The sequence below is a fragment of the Podarcis filfolensis genome, assembly GCF_964270895.1.
Source record: "Podarcis filfolensis genome assembly, chromosome: 16".
Lineage (NCBI taxonomy): Eukaryota > Metazoa > Chordata > Lepidosauria > Squamata > Lacertidae > Podarcis > Podarcis filfolensis.
This window is the reverse complement of record NC_139620.1, coordinates 22,082,390-22,105,780: the sequence shown is the minus strand read 5'-3', so window position 1 is coordinate 22,105,780 and position 23,391 is coordinate 22,082,390. Positions and strand designations below refer to the sequence as shown.

At 47.7% G+C, this 23,391-nt stretch overlaps 1 protein-coding gene across 5 annotated transcripts in view; it reads left to right on the top strand.

The window, feature by feature from the left end:
- BICDL1 (BICD family like cargo adaptor 1) overlaps positions 1–22,731 on the top strand; it is a 65,621-nt gene extending 42,890 nt beyond the window's left edge. For 4 of the 5 annotated variants that reach the window (XM_083590155.1, XM_083590156.1, XM_083590157.1 and 1 more), the window contains 4 exons: positions 192–335; positions 3,777–3,907; positions 10,844–10,964; positions 17,861–22,731. In XM_083590155.1, coding sequence (XP_083446281.1) covers positions 192–335; positions 3,777–3,907; positions 10,844–10,964; positions 17,861–18,061 — 597 coding nt within the window. In that variant the 3' untranslated portion in view covers positions 18,062–22,731. Of the gene's footprint in view, positions 1–191; positions 336–3,776; positions 3,908–10,843; positions 10,965–11,259; positions 11,371–17,860 lie in introns of all 5 variants that reach the window. The other variant, XR_014542394.1, reaches the window with a different exon arrangement.
- The last annotated feature ends 660 nt before the right edge of the window (positions 22,732–23,391 follow it).

Sequence of the window (23,391 nt, the reverse complement as noted above, 5' to 3'; positions counted from 1 at the left end):
AACTGGTGTGGAAATGTGGAGAACCAGACTTAAGACTGGGAAAAGGTGAAACTGAGAAGAATTAACCTTCAGAGTCACCTGTCCCTAACTGAACTTTGTGTGGTCCCTCCTGGATCTCTCCTTTCTTCCATTCTGCTTCCCAAACCTCTGCTGATGTCACTTTTCTTTCTTTGCTTCATTACGGTTGCCAGAGCTCACGGCGAAGCGATGATGATGCCTTAGAAGAACAGATCAAGCAGACGAGCGAAGATTCGAGAGCCTTGAGGGAGCTGATGGAAGGCGAAAGGGGGAAACTGAGGCAGAGCCTGGAAGAGCTGCAGCAGCTCCATAGCCAGGTAAGCATGCACCTCTGACTATCCGAAGGCCTATCTATCCCAGCAACCTCTTTTCACTCTGGCCAGTCATATGCCAATGAGAAACCGAAGCAAAACCTGACCACAGCAACACGCCCCACACCGGCACTTCCCAGCAATTATTTTTTTTACTATATAAATTTTTATTAGCTTTTTTAACATATCATTTTCAACAATAATTAAACATACTTTTATATCTTATACAATTTTTTTTTACTTCCATCAATCACATCTGAAAATTTTCCAATCTATTCACTTAATTTACATTTCTTACATTTAAATCGCATAACTAATATCTCTATTCTTTCTCTACTTTGCAATATTTCATATATTTCTTCTTACAAAACTTCTTGTAGTCCTACTAGCGTAATTTGTTGAGTACAGTTACAGATAGGTAGCCGTGTTGGTCTGCCATAGTCAAAACAAAAAATTTTTTTTTCCTTCCAGTAGCACCTTAAAGACCAACTAAGTTAGTTCTTGGTATGAGCTTTCGTGTGCATGCACACTTCTTCAGATTCTTCAGATACTTCTTCAGATATCTGAAGAAGTGTGCATGCACACGAAAGCTCATACCAAGAACTAACTTAGTTGGTCTTTAAGGTGCTAATGGAAGGAAAAAAATTTTTTTTGTTTTGTTGAGTACAGTTGCTCTTCAAATAGTTTATAGATTTCTTCCAATCTTCTGTAAATCTGTGGTCCCGCAGATTTCAAATCTTTCCTGTCATTTTATCCAATTCTGCGTAGTCCATTAATTTTGTCTGCCATTCCTCTTTCGTTGGCACTTCCCAGCAATTTAGTTGCATGCTACCCTGACTAAACTCCTTTGAGCTCATTTGTTTTCTGTTGCTGGTTTGAGTTGTCATGGAATTACGTAGCTTGTTTACATCGTTTCAATCTTACTGTCCAGTTAAAGGGAGGAGAGGGACGCGGGTGGCGCTGTGGGTAAAACCTCAGTGCCTAGGGCTTGCCGATCGTATGGTCAGCGGTTCGAATCCTCGCAGCGGGGTGAGCTCCTGTCTTTCGGTCCCAGCTCCTGACCACCTAGCAGTTCGAAAGCACCCCTAAGTGCAAGTAGATAAATAGGTACCGCTTTATAGTGGGAAGGTAAACGGCGTTTCCGTGTGCTGCGCTGGTGCCGGCTCGCCAGAGCAGCTTCGTCACGCTGGCCACATGACCCGGAAGTGTCTCCGGACAGCGCTGGCCCCCGGCCTCTTAAGTGAGATGGGCGCACAACCCTAGAGTCGGACACGACTGGCCCGTACGGGCAGGGGTACCTTTACCTTTAAAGGGAGGAGAGGCTTGTGGCTCTTTCAGTATTGCTGGATTACAACTCCCAAAATTCTTCCTGATGCCTTGGCCAAGAACATCTGAAGGGCCAGAGGTTGCCCACCCTTGTTTTAATTTTTGTTTGGGGATATTGTACACCAGTTTTGGTTCCTGAGATTGAGGAACAGGTTTTCCCTCTATATTTGGATGCAATTGGACAGCATTTTGAATGGTGGACTGAACCTTTCAAAAGCACAGTTGTTTTAACCTCTGATTTCAAAACTCCACTAATGTTTGTTTCTTAGAATTTCCAAGCAGAGCTGGGCACAAGTATATTAATAAAAAAAGAGTCGGCCTGGAAAGGCAGACTATCAGGCCTCTGAGAGAGGGCCTGCCAGTGAAGGCTTGCCCATTAGGGTGAAGGAGCTCAATCTGCCCTCAGCCAGGCTCACCTGCCTATTTTCTCACCCAAGAGAAAGTCACTAAAGAGTAACCTAGTCCAACACTCTGCAATGCAGGAATCACAACTGAAGAATCCCTGACAGATGGCCATCCAGCCTCTGTTTATAAACCTCCAGAGAAGGAGAGGGCACCACTTTCCGAGGGAGTCTGTTCCACTGTCAGACAGCTCTTACCATCAGAAAGTTCCTCCTAATGTTTAGTTGGAATCTCGTTTCTTGTATTTTGAATCCACTGGTTCCAGTCTGAGCTTTTGCAGCAGCAGAAAACAACCTTGCTCCATCTTCCATCCCCTTAGTCTCGGTGTTGCCCTTCTGGGGCACAGCAGGGAGGAAGATGGAGACGAAAGTAGATTTGGTTGACTCTTGTCTTTCATTGGCTCTGGCACCACCTACTATTGGGCATCCTTGCCTTCTGCCACACCAGTCCCAATGGGTGCCAGCTGCCCCTGGAGCCTGAGGAGGGAGGCCAGCAAGCAAATGCAATGGGATGTGTTCCCAGTCCTGAATCCTATACAGTGGTACCTCTGGTTACATACTTAATTCGTTCAGGAGGTCCGTTCTTAACCTGAAACTGTTCTTAACCTGAAGCACCACCTTAGCTAATGGGGCCTCCCGCTGCTGCCGCGCTGCCAGAGCACGATTTCTGTTCTCATCCTGAAGCAAAGTTCTTAACCTGAAGCACTATTTCTGGGTTAGCGGAGTCTGTAACCTGAAGCGTCTGTAACTTGAAGCGTATGTAACCCGAGGTACCACTGTAATCCGCTTCCCCATGTTCCTGTGAACTGATCATTCTCTATGTGTGGCAGGACTTTGTTGTTTTTGTTGTGTTATCTCTATATATTAAATAGGTTTAAAACCCACTCCCCTCTTCCCCCCCCCCAGCTATACTTTCTCCTTCTGGATCCATTTACGTGGTGTTTTTTTAATTGATTGATTGTAAATCCTTAAGGAACATGGACACGTGTGTGTGCACACAAACATAATTCATTTTAAATTAAGCTGCTGTTATATTTGCTGAGCCTAATGGTAGGAGATAAGCCCTAAATATATGGAGAAGACTAGCTGCAAAAAGTAAGCAAAGCTATGTGGTCCTCAAAACTCTGCAGTGGCCATTTTCCAATTTCTCTTGCAGCTGAGAGGTGGTGCTGAGGACATGGTTTTTAATAGTGTTTCAGCTAGCTGTGGTAACCACGAGTTCTGTATTAGTGACCTTGAAATGCTCAGAAATCCTGATGTGGTTCCTTTCACTGATGGGAATTACTTAAAGCAGCCTCACTCTAACCTGGTGCCTTCCAGATTGTTAGCCAGCACCGATGACAGATACAGTCCAAAAAATCTGGAAGACCACCAGTCTGATTTAAAAACATGAGGTTTGAAAACCAGAATGATGGCTTTTTCAAGTTTTTCTCCGCTGTAGGTTCTTTTTAGGAATTTAAGGTTTTAATATTTATTCCTACAGCCATGTGGTCTGGCTTACATAAAACCTCCAGAATAGAGTCTCAAGATTGTGACCATTTTTGTTCCTGTCTCCCCCCTCAAAATACCCCATTTATAACTGTGGTTGTGATATGACAAGCACAGCTCCCTATCCACAGTCTTTTCCTTGCGGCACCTTCAGAGCAGTCAGTCCAGTCCCTTATTCTTGCCATTCAATGAGTGGCAATCAAAGGTTAATTTTCCTTCTGTTTCTTATCAGGTGACGCTACTGAGTGTAGAGATGACTTCCCTGAAAGAGGAACGGGACAGACTCCGGGGATCAGTAGATGATAAGGATATGAGCGAACAACTCTTGAAGGCTATCAGGGATCGGGATGAAGCAATCGCCAAGTAAGCTGGATTCTTTTTTAAAGACGTGTGGGGTTGTGACACCCAGGGAGAGGGGCAGCTGCGTCGTGATGGCTTTGTGTTTGACAAGAAACTCAGTAAAAAGTCAGCCGGGGTGGAGAACCAGTGGCTCTTCAAACGTCATTGGACTCCAACTCCTATCATCCCCAGCCAGCATGATCAATGGTCGGGGTGATTGGAATCGTACCTCGGAATCTTGGAGGGCCACAGGCTCCCCAGGTGTGATGCAAAAACATCACCGTTCTTGTCTATAAAGGTAAAGGGACCCCTGACCGTTAGGTCCCGTCGTGGCTGACTCTGGGGTTGCAGCGCTCATCTCGCTTTACTGGCTGAGGGAGCCGGCGTACAGCTTCCGGGTCATGTGGCCAGCATGACTAAGCCGCTTCTGGCGAACCAGAGCAGCGCACGGAAACGCTGTTTACCTTCCCGCCAAAGCGGTACCTATTTATCTACTTGCACTTTGACGTGCTTTCGAACTGCTAGGTTGGCAGGAGCAGGGACCGAGCAACGGGAGCTCACCCCGTCGCGGGGATTCAAACCGCCAACCTTCTGATCAACAAGTCCTAGGCTCTGTGGTTTAACCCACAGCGCCACCCGCATCCCTGTTCTTTTCTATATAGAACCATTAATTTGCAATCCTGCAGAGCTGGGGAACGTAGCAGGTAGCCAGAAACAGTGTACATCAAGCAGATGCAAAGCCTCCATCATGCATGTGAATGTGTATTGTTTTGAATCCATGGAGAAGGGCAAAATCAAAACCCCAAAATGCAGAAGAATTAATCTGCTGCTTAGTTTGATTATGTCAGCCTTCCCTAACTAGGTGCCCTCTAGATGTTTTTGGCTGCCGCTTCCATAAGCTCCAGCCAGCGCAGCCAATGGTCAGGGAGCTGGAGTCACAGCAAACTGCCTTATGTTTACACCTTATGCCATTGGTCCATCTAACTCAGTGTTGTCCACGCTGGTTGGCAGCAGCTGTTTAGAGTTTCAAATGCAGGACATTCCCAGCTCTACCTGGAAATGCCAGGAATTGAAACAAGAGACTTTCTACATACAAAACAGATGTTCTACCACTGAGCCACCACCCTTCGCATTTACAGAATATTACAGTTTATCTGGGTCTCAAACCCTTGGTTAGTTAGGGACCTCCTCTGCATGCACAGACAGGCTCTGGCAGATTGAGCGGACGATACCAATAGTTTGTCCAACGATCAAGAAGATGGTTTCTGCACAGGCCGTAGAGGGAGATGAGAGGCAGATGGGGCTCAACAACCTGGGAAGGTGTGCCCATCTAGGAGAAGGAAAAGTCTAATCCTAATCCTCTGCTGCCTTAGGGGATATTTTCAGGAGAAAAAAGATCTAGAGTGGAGTTCCTGAGACAGTTGGGCGGTGCTTTGTATACTGAGAGGGGGCTCTTAGCTTCTGTACAGCCCAGGATCTCCATACACACTGCCCAGGTTTTGCACACCAGGGAAGTCATGTTTGGCTTGACTTAACCCCCGAAGGCACACTCCATTGTCTGAGACAGATGGATGCCAGCAACAGCAGCTTATCAACAGCCTTTTTGCCAGGTCTTAAGCCATTTTGCCTCTGGACCACCCACACTGATGTATAGCTGTCCTTACAGAGCACTGGTAGGAATGCCAAAGCGATACTGTTAAATCTGTCTTTTTAAAATTATTGATCCATTATCCTAATTGCCACTCAGTGGTGATTTAGCCTCCTTGCCAGTTACGAACATAGGAAGCTGCCTTTTTCTGAGTCAGATCGTGGGTCCACCTAGCTTAGTTTTGTTTATACCAACTGGCAGTGGTCCTCCAGGATTTCGGAGCTGTCTCTCTCCTGTCCCTACCTGGAGAGGGTATGACTTGAACCTGGGACTTTCTGTATGCAAAGCAGATGCTCTCCCATGGAGCTATGGTCCTTTCCCCAAATGTAAATCATTTCTTATATAAATATATTTCCCCAAATATAAATCATTTCTTATATTTGCCATACACGGGGACACAACCAGATTTGTATTGGGGGAAGCTGTGCAATGGCTCAATCTCCTTATTTTCAAGGACTCTGTCACCATCATCACTCAAGCGGGCCTTTTCAGCACGTAGAACAGGAAGCATACAGATCTCTGTTTAAAGAGCCATTGTAGCGCTGCCACCTGTTGGCTAAGGGGAGGAACTGCCAACTGCTGAGTTTTGGATGCAAAAGGCAGCTTTTGATATTTTAGTATGTGTGTGGGTTACTGGCTCTCCTGTATCCATGGAAACCAGCTGCCGTTCTGGGGCTGTACGAGTCCCAGTGTTTTTAATATTCATTCAGCAGTAAGGGGATTTTGCAGTGCAGGACTTACTTGTTCTGGTCGTCTATCTTGGAAGCCGCAGGTATATTTTGCTGAAACGTGACCCGTGATACATCTTAAAATACAGATATATTAATTTAAACAAACTTATCCCTCTTTCCAGGCTCTGGGATGGTTCAAGGCAGCAGACAGGTTTAGCTTTGATTCCAGTGCTGTTCCACATAGGGGAAGATCTGTAACTCAGTCATAGAGCACCTGCTTGGCATGTAGAAGGTCCCAAGTTCCCTCAGATCCCGCTTCACTCAAATCCTGCTTGCAGACTTTCTGTATGCATCTGGTTGGCCACTGTGTGAACAGGATGCTGGACTAGGTGGGCCACTGGCCTGATCTAGCAGGGTTCTCTTTTTACCATACAGAGGGCCTTCTCGGTAGTAGCACCCGCCCTGTGGAACGCCCTCCCTTCATATGTGAAGGAAATAAGCAGCTATCTTTTCTTTAAAAGACATCTGAAGGCAGCCCTGTTTAGGGAAGTTTTTAATATTTAATGCTGTATTGTTTTTAACACCTGATTGGGAGCTGCCCAGAGTGGATGAGGAAACTCAGCCAGATGGGTGGGGTATAAATTATAAATTATTATTATTTATGAAGCAGAAGCTGCGTGGCCACCTATCAGAAATGCTATAGCAGTGGAATTCCTGCATTGACTGGGGGTTGGGCTTGATTACCTTTGAGGACCTCTTACATCTCTATGACTCTGTGAAATGCCATGTACAGTGGTACCTCGGGTTACAGACGCTTCAGGTTACAGACTCCGCTAACCCAGAAATAATACCTTGGGTTAAGAACTTTGCTTCAGGATGAGAACAGAAATCACACGGCGGCAGGAGGCCCCCATTAGCTAAAGTGGTACCTCAGGTTAAGAACAGTTTCAGGTTAAGAATGGACCTCCAGAACGAATTAAATTCTTAACCCGAGGTACCACTGTACGCAAGTTCACCCTCTTGTATTTCATACAATCCAGTACAGTGGTACTTTGGGTTACAAACACCCTGGGTTACAAACTCTTCGGGTTACAGACTCTGCTAACCCGGAAGTAGTACCTTGGGTTAAGAACTTTACCTCAGGATGAGAACAGAAATCGTGTGCCGGCAGCAGCAGGAGGCCCCATTAGCTAAAGTGGTACCTCAGGTTAAGAACGGTTTCAGGTTAAGAATGGACCTCTGGAACGAATTAAGTTTGTAACCAGAGGTAAAGGTAAAGGTAAAGGGGCCCCTGACCATTAGGTCCAGTCGTGGCCGACTCTGGGGTTGCGGTGCTCATCTCGCTTTACTGGCCGAGGGAGCTGGCGTACAGCTTCCGGGTCATGTGGCCAGCATGACTAAGCCGCTTCTGGCGAACCAGAGCAGCGCACGGAAATGCCGTTTACCTTCCCGCCGGAGTGGTACCTATTTATCTACTTGCACTTTGACGTGCTTTCGAACTGCTAGGTTGGCAGGAGCAGGGACCGAGCAATGGGAGCTCACCTCGTCGTGGGGATTCGAACCGCCGACCTTCTGATCGGCAAGCCCTGGGCTCTGTGGTTTAACCTACAGCGCCACCTGCGTCCCACAACCAGAGGTACCACTGTATAGTGATCACCTCCCCTGACTCCCTGGGCCACTTTTGTTAGCGCAGTCCTTATAAAGGCCCCCAGCCTTCCTTCCCCCTCTCAGTCCTTCCGCTGTTCTGCTTCTACGATGTTTTGAACTCTTTTCAGCCAGATCAGTGGGTGGGTGGGAGAGGTCTTTCCAGGCAGCCTCATCCCCAATTTGTAGAGGACCATCTGGGTGCTTCCAGATTACCTGTTTATTGAGCACTCATCCTGATTGGTTTGCAAGAAGATTTGACTGCAGTGGCATTCATTCTGATTTGTTTGGTGGAGTTGGCTGATGTTATGTCAAAGCAAGCATTAAAGCACATTTTCTAGGGCATTTCTTTGTTTCTTTCCTTATCACAAAAAGTCGGATTCTTTTGGGGAAGAGGGTTTGTTGCTCAAGACCTCCCAGCAATAGGAATTGTGTGGCTTGAATTGGCTGGTGAATTGGCTGTGTTTGGATACCACTCAAAAGTAGGGACAGCCTGGAAGCACCCTTGGTGTAACAGGGTATGCCATCTTTGTGAAAGGCAGGAAGCAGTGGCACAGCCAACGGGAGGCAGCAGAGGGGAGCATGATGTGCTAAAAGGGAGAAATGCGCCAGGTTTGTCTGTACAGTGGTACCTCGGGTTAAGTACTTACCGTATTTTTCGCTCTATAAGACACACCAGACCACAAGACACACCTAGTTCTTGAAGGAGGAAAACAAGGAAAAAAATATTCTGAATCTCAGAAGCCAGAACAGCAAGAGGAATCGCTGCACAGTGAAAGCAGCGATCCCTCTTGCTGTTCTGGCTTCTGGGATAGCTGCGCAGCCTGCATTCACTCCGTAAGATGCACACACATTTCCCCTTACTTTTTAGGAGGGAAAAAGTGAGTCTTAATAGAGCAAAAAATATGGTAATTCATTCTGGAGGTCCGTTCTTAACCTGAAACTGTTCTTAACCTGAAGCACCACTTTAGCTAATGGGGCCTTCCACTGCCGCTGCACGATTTCTGTTCTCATCCTGAAGCAAAGTTCTTAACCTGAGGTACTATTTCTGGGTTAGCAGAGTCTGTAACCTGAAGCGTATGTAACCTGAAGCGTATGTAACCCGAGGTACCATTGTACTATTGCAAGGGAGCATGGGACACATGCCCATTTGCTATCTACCATGTCAACTAAGTGTCAAGTTGGCAGATTTTGGGGGGGAGGGGGGGTCTATGCAGCAGTATCAGCAGCTCAGCCCACCCAACCTAAGATGAGCCTGCTGAATCAGGCCAGTATCTCATCCAGCATTCTGTTCTCACACTGGTGAACCAGACATCTACAGTAAGCCCAAAATCAGGACCTGATGGGAACCAAAACTCTGCCCACTTACCGTATTTTCTTGCTCTATAAGACTCACTTTTCCCCTCCTAAAAAGTAAGGGGAAATGTGTGTGCGTCTGATGGAGCAAATGCAGGCTGCGCAGATATCCCAGAAGCCAGAACAGCAAGAGGGATTGCTGCTTTCACTGCGCAGCGATCCCTCTTGTTGTTTTGGCTTCTGAGATTCAGAATATTTTTTTTCTTGTTTTCCTCCTCCAAAAACTAGGTGTGTCTTGTGGTCTGGTGCGTCTTATAGAGCGAAAAATACGGGTATGTTTCTCAGCAGCTGGTATTCCAGGGCATACTGACACCTGACAGTGAAGGATAAACATAGCTATCATGCTAGCCTTTAGTAGCCTTCTCCTCTATGAATTTGTCTAACCTTCTTTCAATCCACCCAAGTTGGTGGCCCTCGCTGCCTCTTGCGGGAGCTAAATCTATAGTCGGAATGATTTGTTGTGTGAAAATGTCCTTCCTTTTGCTTGTCCCGAATCCTCTGAGGTTCCGCTTTGTTGAATGTCCTGAAGTTCTAGTGTTATGAGAGAGAAAGAAAAGCATTTTTCTGTCCATTTTCTCCACCCTTTCAACCTCTGACACTGGGCAGGATATGGGTCCATAATATTTAAATCCACTCTAAAATAGTCATCTTTCTACAAGAATTAAATAGCTGAGGAAGAGGAAGGTTTGCCTTAATTCAGGGTTTCCCAAACTTGGGTCTCCAGCTGTTTTTGGAGTACAATTCCCATCACTCCTGACTGCTGGTCCTGCTAGCTAGGGATGATGGGAGTTGTAGTCACTTATTGTGGAGTTTTACATTGTACCATTAGAATCTGTATTTAAATGTTTTGTGATTGTAATGTTCATGTAGGGGAAGCCAGATGTTGCCCTTCATATTTTATATCTATCATCTATCTATCTATCTATATCTATCATCTATCTATCTATCTATCTATCTATCTATCTATCTATCATCTATCTATCATCTATCTATCTATCTATCATCTATCTATCATCTATCATCTGTCTGTCTATCTATCTATCATCTGTCTATCTCTTACTGCCAACTTCTAAGCACTTTACGTGTATAAAAATTGATTACATAAGTGTGAATATATAAACCTCCCTAATTAAAGTACATGATAAAACAACCCCATTAAAACATGCCGTAATTAAGTAAAAAAGTAAATTTTCTTACTTTTATGTCTTGATGTTTTCTTTTTTTTGTATTTAACTCTTCTATACTTACCTTCGTTGTATATTTGTATTTTAAACCAATAAAGGTTTACCATGAAGAAAAAATAAATAAATAAAAATAAAACATGCCGTACCGGTAATTAAAATAGGAAGAGATCAAGGGAAAATAATAGTCACATCTTCAAAAGCTGGCAAAATGCCAGTTGGATTCCCAGCTTCCACCAGACCCAGCCAGCATGACCAATGGTTAGGGGTGATGGGAGTTGGCATGCAATGACATCCGGAGGGCACCATATTGCCTTCCTCTGTGTTCACGCATGGACCGTCCTTTATTAATCCTCTTGAATTGCCGCGTTGCTCGAGCTGTTTCTAAATCCAAAAAGCAAGCAATGGCAGAGGGTCTCCCGAGAAATGAATTTGACCGTCTTCTGCTTTTGCTTTCCAGGAAGAACGCTGTCGAAATGGAGCTAGCCAAATGCAAGATGGATATGATGTCACTGAATAGTCAGCTCTTGGATGCTATTCAGCAGAAGCTGAACCTTTCGCAGCAGCTGGAGGCGTGGCAGGTAAGAGGGAAAGGGGAGCGTGGAGTAGCAGCACAGAGCCCTCCTCCCCAGCCCTATTCTCTTAAGTCAGAAATGCTTTGCGGATTCCACCAGAAGTCCCTTTTTTGTGCGTTCATCCTGATTCACTTGCCTAAACCTTGCACAGCGGTGACATACATGCATGTGTTATTGAACTAGGCCTGATTTTCCTACTTCCCTGTGATCGACAGAAACCTCCCCCTGGTTGACCTTTTCCCACCCCAGTTCTCAACTTCTCCGTCTTCTCCTCTCTCTCTCTTCTCTCCTATGCTTCCAGTTTGCTTCCTCAGGCCTTTTTACAATATGGCTCCTTTGGTTTCTGATCTAGTGTGGCCTTTCTCAGTTCCCGTAACAACAGCTTTAGTCGTACACCCCTCCTGCCTTTAAGGTGAGCGCCCACCCACCTCTCTCCTTAACCACCTCATCCTGTTTCATCTCATCCCAGTTCAGTCTCACTACATCCTCCGGGGGGAAAGAATGCGAACATCTCATAGGCACCCACAGAATCAACTCTGTGGGCACGTCGCTCTTCTCATCTTCCATGAGCATGTCACAGTTTCTCTCTCTCTCTTCTCAAAAGTACCTTTCTGAATTTGCTTGCCTGTCTTGTGGACTAGTGTCTCTCTTTTTTTTAAAACACATGCTTTCCTTTCCAGAGCATGGACTTGTAGTAACATTGAAATATACTTGGAGTCGAGTGTGGATTTCATGCTCTTTATTCAGCTCATAGTAGTGAGGAATGAAAGTTCCCCCAAAATATCTGCTTTATATACATTATTTACACAATGGGCCGCACGTGATTGGCTAATTCCTGGATTCTCCAATCAGGTTGCGGATTCACTTCCACCTGGAGCTGGATTAGGTGGCTCCTGCGGACCAATCATACTGCTGCATTGTTCTAGGACCAATCAGACTGCTGCATTCTGAATCCTATTGTTCTAGGACCAATCAGACTGCTGCATTTGGATCCTATTCAACTCAGTACATAACAAACATCTTGCATTATTATTATTATTATTATTATTATTATTATTATTATTATTATTATTCCACCAATTAGAATGCAGAAGCATAGATACCTTCAAAGGTGGAGGTGTAGCATAGCCATCATGGCTAGTAGCCACTGATAGCCTTATCTAGTACTATTTTTCTAGAAAAAGAGGTGCCAGAACTCACCATGAGTGTCTCCCTTGTTCTCTTAGAATGGCAATGGGGCCCACCTGAGAAGTGCCAGAACTGAGCCCAGGCCTTATTCTCCTCAACGAGGCTATCTGATCCTCTTTTAAAGCCATCCCAGCTGGTGGTCATTCCTGCATCCTGCGCGAGGTCCCTAGTTAACTGTGCACTGTGTGAAGAAGGTCCTTTTTCAACATCTGTCCTGGCCCAAAAGGCCCAAAGAGTCTAAAGAGGGTGGGGGAGTGCCATAGAACAAACTTGAAAATGAACTAGAAATTGCTCATGAATTCACATTCTGTACACCTGGCAATTGTGGAAAAAAACATAGTTTTTCAAAACTAATTTAGTAAACTTTGTTAAACCACACTAGTTCATTCCAAGCACTGTTTAGAACTAAATCACTGAGCACATATAGTTCCAGGGTGGGGAGCTCTTGATTTCCATGCAGAAGGTCCCTGGTTCAATCCCCAGCCTCTCCAGGTAGGGCTGTGAAAGCCCTATATCAGGCTTCCTCAACCTCGGCCCTCCAGATGTTTTTGGCCTACAACTCCCATGATCCCTAGCTAGCAGGACCAGTGGTCAGGGATGATGGGAATTGTAGTCTCAAAAACATCTGGAGGGCCACGGTTGAGGAAGCCTGCCCTATATCCTAGAGAGCTGCTGCCAGTCAGTGTTGATAACATTGAGCTTCATGGACCAATGATGATTTTTCCTCTAAAGACCAAAGACCACCAGTGTGGTGTAGTGGTTAAGAGCAGTAGACTCGTAATCTGGGGAACCGGGTTCGCGTCTCCTCTCCTCCACCTGCAGCTGCTGGGTGACCTTGGGCCAGTCACACTTCTCTGAAGTCTCTCAGCCTCACTCACCTCACAGAGTGTTTGTTGTGGGGGAGGAAGGGAAAGGAGAATATTAGCCCCTTTGAGACTCCTTCGGGTAGTGATAAAGCGGGATATCAAATCCAAACTCTTCTTCTAAGTGGTGTATATGGTTCTTCCATTTAACATCTTCTTCTCACAACAACCCTGTGAGGTAGGTTAGGCTGAGGGACTGTGATCAGTGGTGGAGGAAGAGGAGTGCGGGGGGAGCACACCACCCCGGCAGCGCGATCCTGGTAGGGTGCCATCGTGGCTGCCCCCCCCGCCTGCGCTGGGTGCCATGCCGCCACAGGCACGTGCCATGCCCCCAGGCAGCATGCCACGCCCCCAGGACGCCTGTCACACCCCTGTGGGAGGCGTGTCACGCCCCCGGGATGCGTGCCACCCCTGCCGCCACCTGCTCTCTGCGCCCCCCACCCCTGGTGCCAGACCATGAAGCTCTGCCACTGACTGTGATTGGCCTGAGGTCAGCAAGTGAGCTTTGTGGTGGAGCAGGCATTTGAACCCAGGTCTCCCTGGTCCCAGGGATGCGGGTGGTGCTGTGGGTTAAACCACAGAGCCTAGGACTTGCTGATCAGAAGGTTGGCGGTTCGAATCCCTGCGACGGGATGAGCTCCCGTTGCTGGGTCCCTGCTCCTGCCAACCTAGCAGTTCGAAAGCACGTCAAAGTGCAAGTAGATAAATAGGTACCGCTCCGGCAGGAAGGTAAACGGCGTTTCCGTGCGCTGCTCTGGTTCGCCAGAAGCGGCTTAGTCATGCTGGCCATATGACCTGGAAGTTGTACGCCGGGTCCCTCGGCCAATAAAGCGAGATGAGCGCCGCAACCCCAGAGTCATCCGCGACTGGACCTAATGGTCAGGGCTCCCTTTACCTTTACCTCCCTGGTCCCAGTTTAACACCCTAACGACTACACCGCCACTGGTCTGTGGAGCACTTTGCTCGGCTGGCAGAGAGATGCATGTTGTTTTGTTTTGGCCCCATGTGCCCCTCTCCCCAGCAAGATGACTCATAATCACAAGCTGAAAGCATTGTATAATAAGAACATGGAATGGAGAACTTCAAACCGCTCCCTGTCTTCCTGTTTAGATCAGCCCTTTATTCACAGCCATGACGACGGGGATCTTTACTTTCAGTGTAAAGACCAAAGCAAACGGGTCAAGCATCTGCTTTGCATGCAAAAGCTCCCAGGTTTCAGTCCCCAGCATCTCCAGGTAAGGCTGGGATAGACTCCTGCCAGAATCCCTGGAGAGCTGCTGCCCATTGCTGCTTATATGAGCACTGGCCTGTAGCTCAGTGGGAGAGCAGGTAGGGATGGGAAAAGCCCACCTCTCTGAAACCCTGGAAAGATACGGCAGACAGTACTGGGCCAGATGGACCAGTGATCCGACTTGGTGTCAGGGATCCCGTCTGAGGTGAAATGGGAACATGCTGTGCTGCAGCCTTACTTAGCTGTGTTGCCTGGCGGTGGCTACAAAATGGAGGCGATGGCAGGTTCCAGCGAGACCTTGTGCGCTTTGCAAGATGTCACCGGAAGCCAGCACTGCTTCTTGGCCAGCGGAGGTGGCAGAGCATACATGGGGTCTCTGCTTCTTTAGTTTCTGCTGCCTGAGGCAGCTGCATCACCCCACCTCACGGGTGGTCCGCCGTGCTTCGTATATCTATCGCTGTGCCCCCCCCTCCTACAAGCAGCCCCCCCAGTCTCTTCCATTTGAATTTCCTGTCTCCTCTTTCTCTCCCCAGCTTGTCGTGCCTTCTCCAGCCCTCGCTTCTGACTTGATCGCTCAGTAGAAATTAGAACAGCTAGGCCTCTGCTTCCATGACCAAAACAACTTGCTTTAAAGGAGGGATGGGGAATCTGTGACCCTCCAGAGCAGGGGTCAGCAAACTTTTTCAGCAGGGGGCCAGTCCACTGTCCCTCAGACCTTGTGGGGGGCCGGACTATATTTTGGAGAGAAAAAATGAACAAATTCCTATGCCCCACAAATAACCCAGAGATGCATTTTAAATACAGTGGTACCTCGCTTCAGGTTACATACGCTTCAGGTAACAGCCTCCGCTAACCCAAAAATAGTGCTTCAGGTTAAGAACTTTGCTTCAGGATGAGAACAGAAATCGTGCTCTGGTGGCGTGGCGGCAGCAGGAGGCCTCATTAGCTAAAGTGGTGCTTCAGGTTAAGAACAGTTTCAGGTTAAGTACGGACCTCTGGAATGAATTAAGTACTTAACCTGTGGTACCACTGTAAAAGGACACATTCTACTCATGTAAAAACATGCTGATTCCAGTCCCGTCCACAGGCCGGATTTAGAAGGTGATTGGGCCGGATCCAGCCCCCGGGCCGTAGTTTGCCTACCCATGCTCCAGAGAAATACCTTTCAAGTGACCCAGGAAAAAGGGGCATCTCGTTTTCTCTTGCGAGATCTTGGTGGCCATTTTGGGTGCTGTGATCTTGTATGTTCTCGTGCTACGCTCTTGCCTCGAAAAAAGCACTTTTTTGGAGAGCGAGTGAGGTGCAGGTCACATGACTCCCCTGGGAGTGCATCCCGGAAGATGCATGTCTTGGTTTTGCATCAGAAAAAGTTGGAAGGAATGCAGAGGTTGTTGGACTCCCAACTTCCATCATCACCAGCCAGCATCAGGGATGATAGGAGTTGTAGTCCCACAACCTTGGGAGGTCCACAGGTTCTACATTCCTGCTGTTGAAGCCTGAAGTATCTTTTGTGTGTGTTCTTTTTTAAAAAATAAATCACTTCCATTATTCTTTGGGGGGCAGGGGTATTCTAGAAATGAACCCTTCCTTGGCATGCTGTTTGAAATTGCTAGCCCAAAGGGGATTTGCATATACAGTGGTACCTCTGGATACAAATGGGATCCGTTCCTGAGCCCCATTCGCATCCTGAAGAGAACGCAACCCGCATCTGTACACGCGGCGGTCACAATTCACCACTTCCGCGCATGTGCATGGCGTCATTTTGAGCGTCTGCGCATGCGTGAGTGGCAAAACCCGGAAGTAACGTGTTCCGTTACTTCCGGGTCGCCGCAGAGCGCAACCCAAAAACGCTCAACCCAAAGCTACTTCAGCCCGAGGTATGACTGTAGATCAGGGGTTGGCAACCTAAGGCCCATGGGCCACAGGTGGCCCATGGGGGTCGTTTAACTGGCCCATGAGCCACCTCCAGATTGAGCCGCCTGCTTAGTGAGTCCCTGCACTCTGCGCTAAACCGGTGCAGCGCAGCATGGGGACTCGCTTCTGTGGCAAATCACGTATGTGCAGATGCCAGAAATTGCAGGTGCGCTCACTCACACACACAATCCAGCCCATAGCGGGATCTCCACTGGAGTGAACCGGCCCAGGCTAGGTAAACCTTGCCAGCCCCTGATATAGATAGCCAATTGGCTGCTTACCAGACATGTAAAACAGTGGTGGCTGGTGCCCTTTGAGACTGGTGGAGCGGCAGGCAGGGAGCCCGACAGTAGGTGGCACCAACGACGGGCAGAACCAACTAGTTCTAGGTTTGTTCCCATCCTCCTCCCTGCTGAGTTCTACAAGGGCAACAAAGAGACTGAGGAGGAAGAAGCAGCTGGCAGGCAAAGACATCCCCTGGACTGGGTGCAAGTAAGAAGGCAGGCTGGCAGGTGAGGGCTGGCAAAGGGCAGGCTGAAATTGGTGGGATAATGCCCTGGTCAGCCTAATGGACCAGCCTCTCTGCTGATTTAAGATGAGGCCTCAGAGCTAGGTGACTGGCTATGTCTGTTTTACTGATGCTGGCAGTGATATGGTAGGAGTGAAGTGTGTGTGTTTGTGCATGAGTGCACACACGTCTTCGCTGTGTCCATGTGCATTTGATGGTTGTTCCTAGCAACCGAGCCCTTGCTGTGATGATAATCCATGTGTCAGATGGAAATTCTTGTTTCTTTCCTCTTGGCTTCACTGATTTCTGGTTAATAATGATTCCCCCCAACCCTCCTTTTAGTGCTAGAGTCTGCTTGTCACGCAGCTCATTCCTCACATTACATAAGCCCCGAGTGCAAAAAGCTTTGATGGCTGAGAGAGAACTCATGGCAAGATTCTTGGAGCTATTTCACCTCAATTTAGCATTTAAGTGATCTACAGGCACCGCAGTTTAAATAATGGTACCCAAATGCCCTTTGCCATGATGCACAAGGAATATGTTTCTGTGCAGAGGCAGAACTTAGTATGCCTATCTGTGTATAATATTGCTACCACTAGTACTGCTTTTACTACTACTTTTTATTATTAGACATTTTTATCCCACTCTTCAGCCAATAAAGGCTCCCAGAGCAGCTTACAAATAATCAGTGGGAAGACATGTTCTCACAATCTAAGAATTCATGACACAAGAGGAAAACGAGTTAGGGAGGGGAGAGGAAAAAAGCAAGCTCAGGCCCCAGTTATTAGTTACAGATATTTTGCAACGGGAAGAGGAATGGGAAATAAAATTGGCAGAGGAGGCAAAAGTTGCTGGTTTTCAGTTGTGCCAATGTACAGAGTCCGATCTCTTCCCTCTCCTGCTGAGCTCTCTGCCTACAGGAGTGCTGTGTTTGTGGAGGCTGGGCTGCCCGCTATTCTGAGTTTGTGACTTTGTTTGCAGAAGCTGGCATGGCCATTTATTTATATGGGTGGGAGGGAGTAAAAGAGAACATTTTTGGCAGCATGATTGAAGGGAGGGGGGGGCAGAGCCTGAGGATGGCCAGGTTTTGCTGCTTCTCAACCTTCTCAGAATTTGGCCCCTTTATGTTTGTTTTATCCCTCCTGCTCTCTCTTTGTCCTTCCTGTTAACAGCGTTCCTTCTTTCCTTCCTGCTGCAGGATGACATGCAGAGGGTCATTGACCAGCAGCTGATGGACAAACATCCAAAGGAGTGGAGCCAGCCCACCTATTCCTTCTCCAGCGGTCACGGAGCAAAGCGGCGCACTAGACCCTCCCCCTTGCTGAGGCCAGAGCAGCAGGGGTCAGAGCCCAGCGGGGCAGAAGGGAACCGCCTCTTTTCTTTTTTCAAGAAAAATTAATTGGACAAGAGCAACCACTCTCAATTCCTTTTTTCCCCCCTTCCTTTTTCCTTTTTTATTTTTATTTTTTGAGATGAAGGATGCTGGAGAGAGATTCAGCAAGCCCAGCTTGTGATGGATGACGGTCTCCAATTCCGGTCACAGAAGAAGCCGCCAAAAAAACACACGAAAAAAGGGGGGGCAAGGAGTCCCGTCCCCCAACCCTTAAGAACACTGCACTAATCTTGCAGGCTGCGTGGTCTGAACTCAATGTTTACATGCGTCATACTCCAATCGCCGGTCTTCTGCGCGATAGCAATTGAAAAGGACACTCTTTGATACCTTAAAGCAACATGATAAGAAAACACACAACCTTCAGGGTCTCTTGTTAGGTCCACTCTGTTTCTGCTGTGAGTAATCCAGATGTCTTAAAAGTCATTCTCTTCTGCAAAAGAGGAAACTTTAAAGGACCAGTTGAGATGTAGGAGCCAAGGAAGGGCCGGGGGCCGGGGGGGGGGCAGACGGGGAAGAGAGAGAAAGGGGGAAATACCCATGCATTTTATTTGCTGAGTTTCCATTCTTTTCACCAGACCAGAGGGCGCCAGGTTGGCAAAGGCGGGTCATGCTTATCTGTCCATTTCTCAAAAGAGAGAGAGAGAAAGAGAGCAGTCGTGGCTCCTGGTTTGGGCAGAGCCAGGCAGAACTCAACAGATGGAGGAGTGTTTGTGCTCTGTCCTGGTCTATCTCAGGGTGGGTGACTAAGCAAAAATGTAAGCACACTGAAGGCAGTTCAGCTTCCACGTCAGCTCTGTTCCCCTTCCCAGAGGTTGTGGCTGCAAGGAAATGGGCAAGTCTCTAGCCAGCTGGAAGTTGCAAGTATGCTGCAGCAAGAGTCTAAGGGGGGCAGCTGCTCCTGTGCCTAAACAAGCACCATACCAACAAGCAGAAGAATCCCTGGACAAATCCTGCTGTCTCTGCTTGTGAGAACCAGAGCCCAGGTTTTTGCAAATCCTTGGAATTCACAGTATTCCCCCACCTCCCCTCCCAAGTTTGTCCTTCAGCAAAATGAGACCACTTGCTGTCTTCTAACCTGGCCACGTGGTGCCGTCCAGATCTTGTTGGACTACAGTTCCCAATATCACGAACCTTTGGCCATGCTGGCAGGGGCTGATGAGAGTCCCAACAAGATCTGGAGGGCACCATGCTGGCAAGGGCAAACGGGTGCCACCCTGCCCTGCTACTGACAGAGAAGCTGCGCCAGCCTCGGCGCCAACTTTGGGAGAGGTCTTGCATGTAATCCTGAAATCAGCACTAATGCCTGTGCTGCTTCTCTGCTGGCAGTGGTCTGCCCACAGGGGTGCTGCCTTGGGGGCTTTTGCTGCCTGAGGCAGTGGCCTCACCCCACCAGCCCTGATGTTGGCTATCCCTGCCTAGGTGCCAAACCCCACCCCACCCTTGCTGCTATTGTGAGGTTAAATTGGGAGTGAGGCTCATGGAATAATAGAAGTGACAGGGGCGTGGCGTTTTCACAAAGGGGAGGCCCTACTGCTGAGAAGCGGGAGCTGTTGAGACTTCAGCCTGATCCTCACTGACTCCCAACCAGCATGGTCAGTGGTCAGGGATACTAGGAGTTGGGGTTACAGGTTCCTCACCCCAGCATAGGTGAAGCCAGATTCCATCTTTTCTTGGCATGGTAGTGTTCTAGGCTAGGGGCAGCCAACATAATGCCCTGTGGGTGCTGTTGGACACCCAACGTCTTGACTATTGGGCCTGTTGGGAATCCATCAACAGGTGCAGGGCAGCAGATTTAGCTATCCCTCTTTGAACTGGAGGAAGGTTTGGGGGAGCTCCAATCTAAAAGTGGCAGAGCTGAGATGCAGGTGGACTTCATGAGAACAGATCCTTTTCCAACCATAGACAGTAGGTGGTGTATGAATGCCCAGTCTGCTGTTATATCTTCTCTTGGCCCTCCAAAAACAGGAACCCAACTCTTGCACCTGCTGCAGATGCCCTTCACAGCTGGAGCAGCCAGCAGAAATCCAGCTAAACTTGTCCAGTATAGATTTAGACTGAGTGCACACTATACATTTGAAGCACATTTCCCCCTTAAAATTCTGGGCACTAAAGTTTAAGAGTTGCTGGGAATTGTAACTCTGTAAGGGATAAACTACAGTGCCCATAATTATTTAAGGGAAAGAATGTATTTTAAAGATATAGTGTGTTACAGCCTTAATCTGGTAACTGGCGGTTAGAGCAGAATGCTTGCAAGGGAAAGACAACTGGTTATGAAAAGGATGGGGAACCTGTAGTCTACTGGCTGCTGTTTAACTACAGTTCCCATCATGCCCCTAACTATGTCGGCTGGGGTTGATGGGTGCAGCAGTCCAACATATGGAGGACCGTGGGACAGATAGTGCTGGTTTATGTAGAAAGGAATCCCTGCGCTGTGAGTTCTATTACACCAGGGTGGGGATCCTGTTGTTACTGGAATCCCATCTGCCCCCAGCCAGCCTGGCCAATGGTCAGGAGATGATAGGAGTTGTAGTTCAGCAATTTCTAGCCCATAGGTTCCTGATCCCTGCATTACACCAGTCTGGAAAAGAACCTGAGTGGCAACATGCATAAAGGTATTCTGGTTAAAATAGTGTGTAACAGAACCTGTTACCTATATTCATACACTGGTTTGGCAGACAGCATCCTTGACCACTGTGGGTCTTCCTTTTGAGTAAAAGCATGCATAGGGTGAGGCTGAAATCTTAGGGGGAGGGGGGGGAAAGCAGCGTCTTTCCTAAAATGTGATGCACCATATTTTGCCGCCTTCTCCTGCAAGGTTAGCTACTGCCCATTGCATTGTGGGATACTGAACTGAAAGCAATAGAGAACAGGGAGGGCTGGTCTCCCTCCCCCACCTTGAGAAACCTGACAGCCACACTTGCAGACTTGATTCCAGGAGTTGCCAGTCCCCCACCCACGCTCTCTGTTGAGCATTGCCATCTGTCATAACAGCACAGCTCCACGCCTCCCCCCCCCCCAGCCACATCATATTGTGATATTATTGAACTACACAGCCAGGGGTGACGGAGCTCCATTAATTTGGGAGAAGCGGGTGGCTGTAGAGCAATTGCAAGGAGCCACACTGCCCACTTTATCTCCCCCCTCCCTGCATTAGCTGAGAATCCTCACTAGGGGCATCAGTCGTGGTATCACTACCTAAAGATCAGACCAGACAAATCATTGCACAGATTCATTTAGTTAATTTTTGCACCTAAAAGTACACCACTCTATATTTTGGAACAGGAAAGGGAAAACTGTGTCCTGTGTCCCGTTCCACCCCCCACCTCCCATTCTGGTGACTGCAACTCCCATCAGTCTCAGCCAATGTGATCCAGCTGGAGTCTCACAACAGCCCAAGGGCTGCAGTCGTCCCCCCTGTGTTTTAGAGCCTGGCATGTGTTTTGCCTGTAAGCAAGAGGCAGACTGATAATGCAAGAGGGGCACCTGTAGAGCCTCTGGCTCCCTCCATCATTGATCACTGCCAAGTAGCTAACCTTTCCTTAGGAGGAGCAAAGAAAGCTGCAGTAAAACAGTGGCAGGAGAGAGATGGCCCACAGCTTCTGTTTTCGGCTCTCTGGGATCCTTTTCAGCTTTCTCTGGCTGTGGGTTGGGCAGGCTCAGCATTGTCAAGAAGGAAGCAGAGCTAGCAAGCCCCACGGATATACACTTCACACGGGAGGTGCAATGGGCCACCAAGTCTATTGCCTATAGCAAAAAAGAAAGTAGTGGGGGAGGCACATCAGGATCCAGAGAGGCCCAGTTCCACATGGCAAAACTGATCCTCATTTTTACCATTTGGAGGAGGGCAAGAGAGATTGTGTGGCTGTCTGTAATAAAATAAATCCCGGCACCTCAAAAACTTGCTGACCAGGAAAGAAGGCAACTCTAGAACATTTCTCCAAGTTTTATTTTATGTGCAATCAAGAAGAAAAATGAGGAGCATTCAGTCGCTCAATTCCCCATTATAGAGCCCGAAGTAATACAGGCCAGGAAGTGAGCAGTACACAGCCTTTTTAAGAACATCAGAAGATCCTTCTTGCCGGATCAGGCCCATCTATTCCAGTATCCTGTTCTCACGGTAGCCAACCAGCCCTTTTCACACACTACTTGATCTAGGCTGTAAGCCAGAGCTGGGGCAAGCCTACAATCCTTCAGACGTTTCTGGACTCTCAGTGCCCATCATCCGTCACCCACTGGCCATGTTGGTGGGGCTAATGGGAACTGGAGTCTTAACAACAGCTGGAGGTCCAGAGGTTGCCCAGCCCATCATAAGGGAACTAGGAACCTACTAGCAATGAGCATTCGCAACAGACCATGGCAGGTTCTGGGGACAGTTCGCACCTCCAGAGGCCCTTGGATCTGGATCTGTCAGCGTTCCCCACTTCAGCAGCTCAAACCGCTTACCCAAAAGTAAAGCGAGATGTGCCTGGGAGCTGCATCAATAGGCTTCCCCCACCCTGCCCAAAGCCCTTGGAAACCAAGCACACAGCAGGGATGAACAGACAGAATGTATCTATAGAGGTATATGTACATATTACACAGTGCAGTAATTTTTGTATGTAGCAGTAATGTAAATAAATGTACTTTTTATATAAATATATATAAGATATTCTATAAAGGCATATTTTAGTAGAAAACGCCGCTCTACTGCTTCTTTTGTAAATAGTTCTCGTCAGAATAAAATGGGTCCTTTCTATGGGTACTGTCTTTCTATGGGTACTGTGAATTGCTCACTGTTGTAGGGGGGAAGAAGAGAAGCTGTACCCTGCAAACATTGCTAGACTCCAACTCCCACCAGCCTTGACCACTGGTCATGTTGGCTGAAGCTGATGGGAGTTGGGAGTCCAGCAACATTGCAAGGGGGCGGGGAGACCTTCTTTGGGAGTTCCAACAGGGGAAAGCACTCCCTTGCTGCATTTAAGCCAGTCCTGGAGAACTGCTTGGCGTACTGACATTGTTGGACTCCAACGCCCATCAGCCTCCAGCCAGTATAGCCAGTGGCCAGGCATGATGGGAGTTGGGAGTCCAGCAACATCTGGAGGCCCACTGGTTTCCCTGTCCCCAACGTCAAACGATGGTAGCATGTTAAAAATAATAATTTGTGGTGTTTGTTTAGTGCTCTTTGTACAAATATATGCCAGGTGTTCACAATGCAAATTACATAACTGAAATACTACTACAGGTTAAAAACAAAAGCACTTCTCAACAGCTCCAAAACCAATTCAGACAGAATGAATTGGGCTATTTAAAAAAAGACCTTCATTTTCCATAGGATTTCTATTTAAAGCACCTAGGAG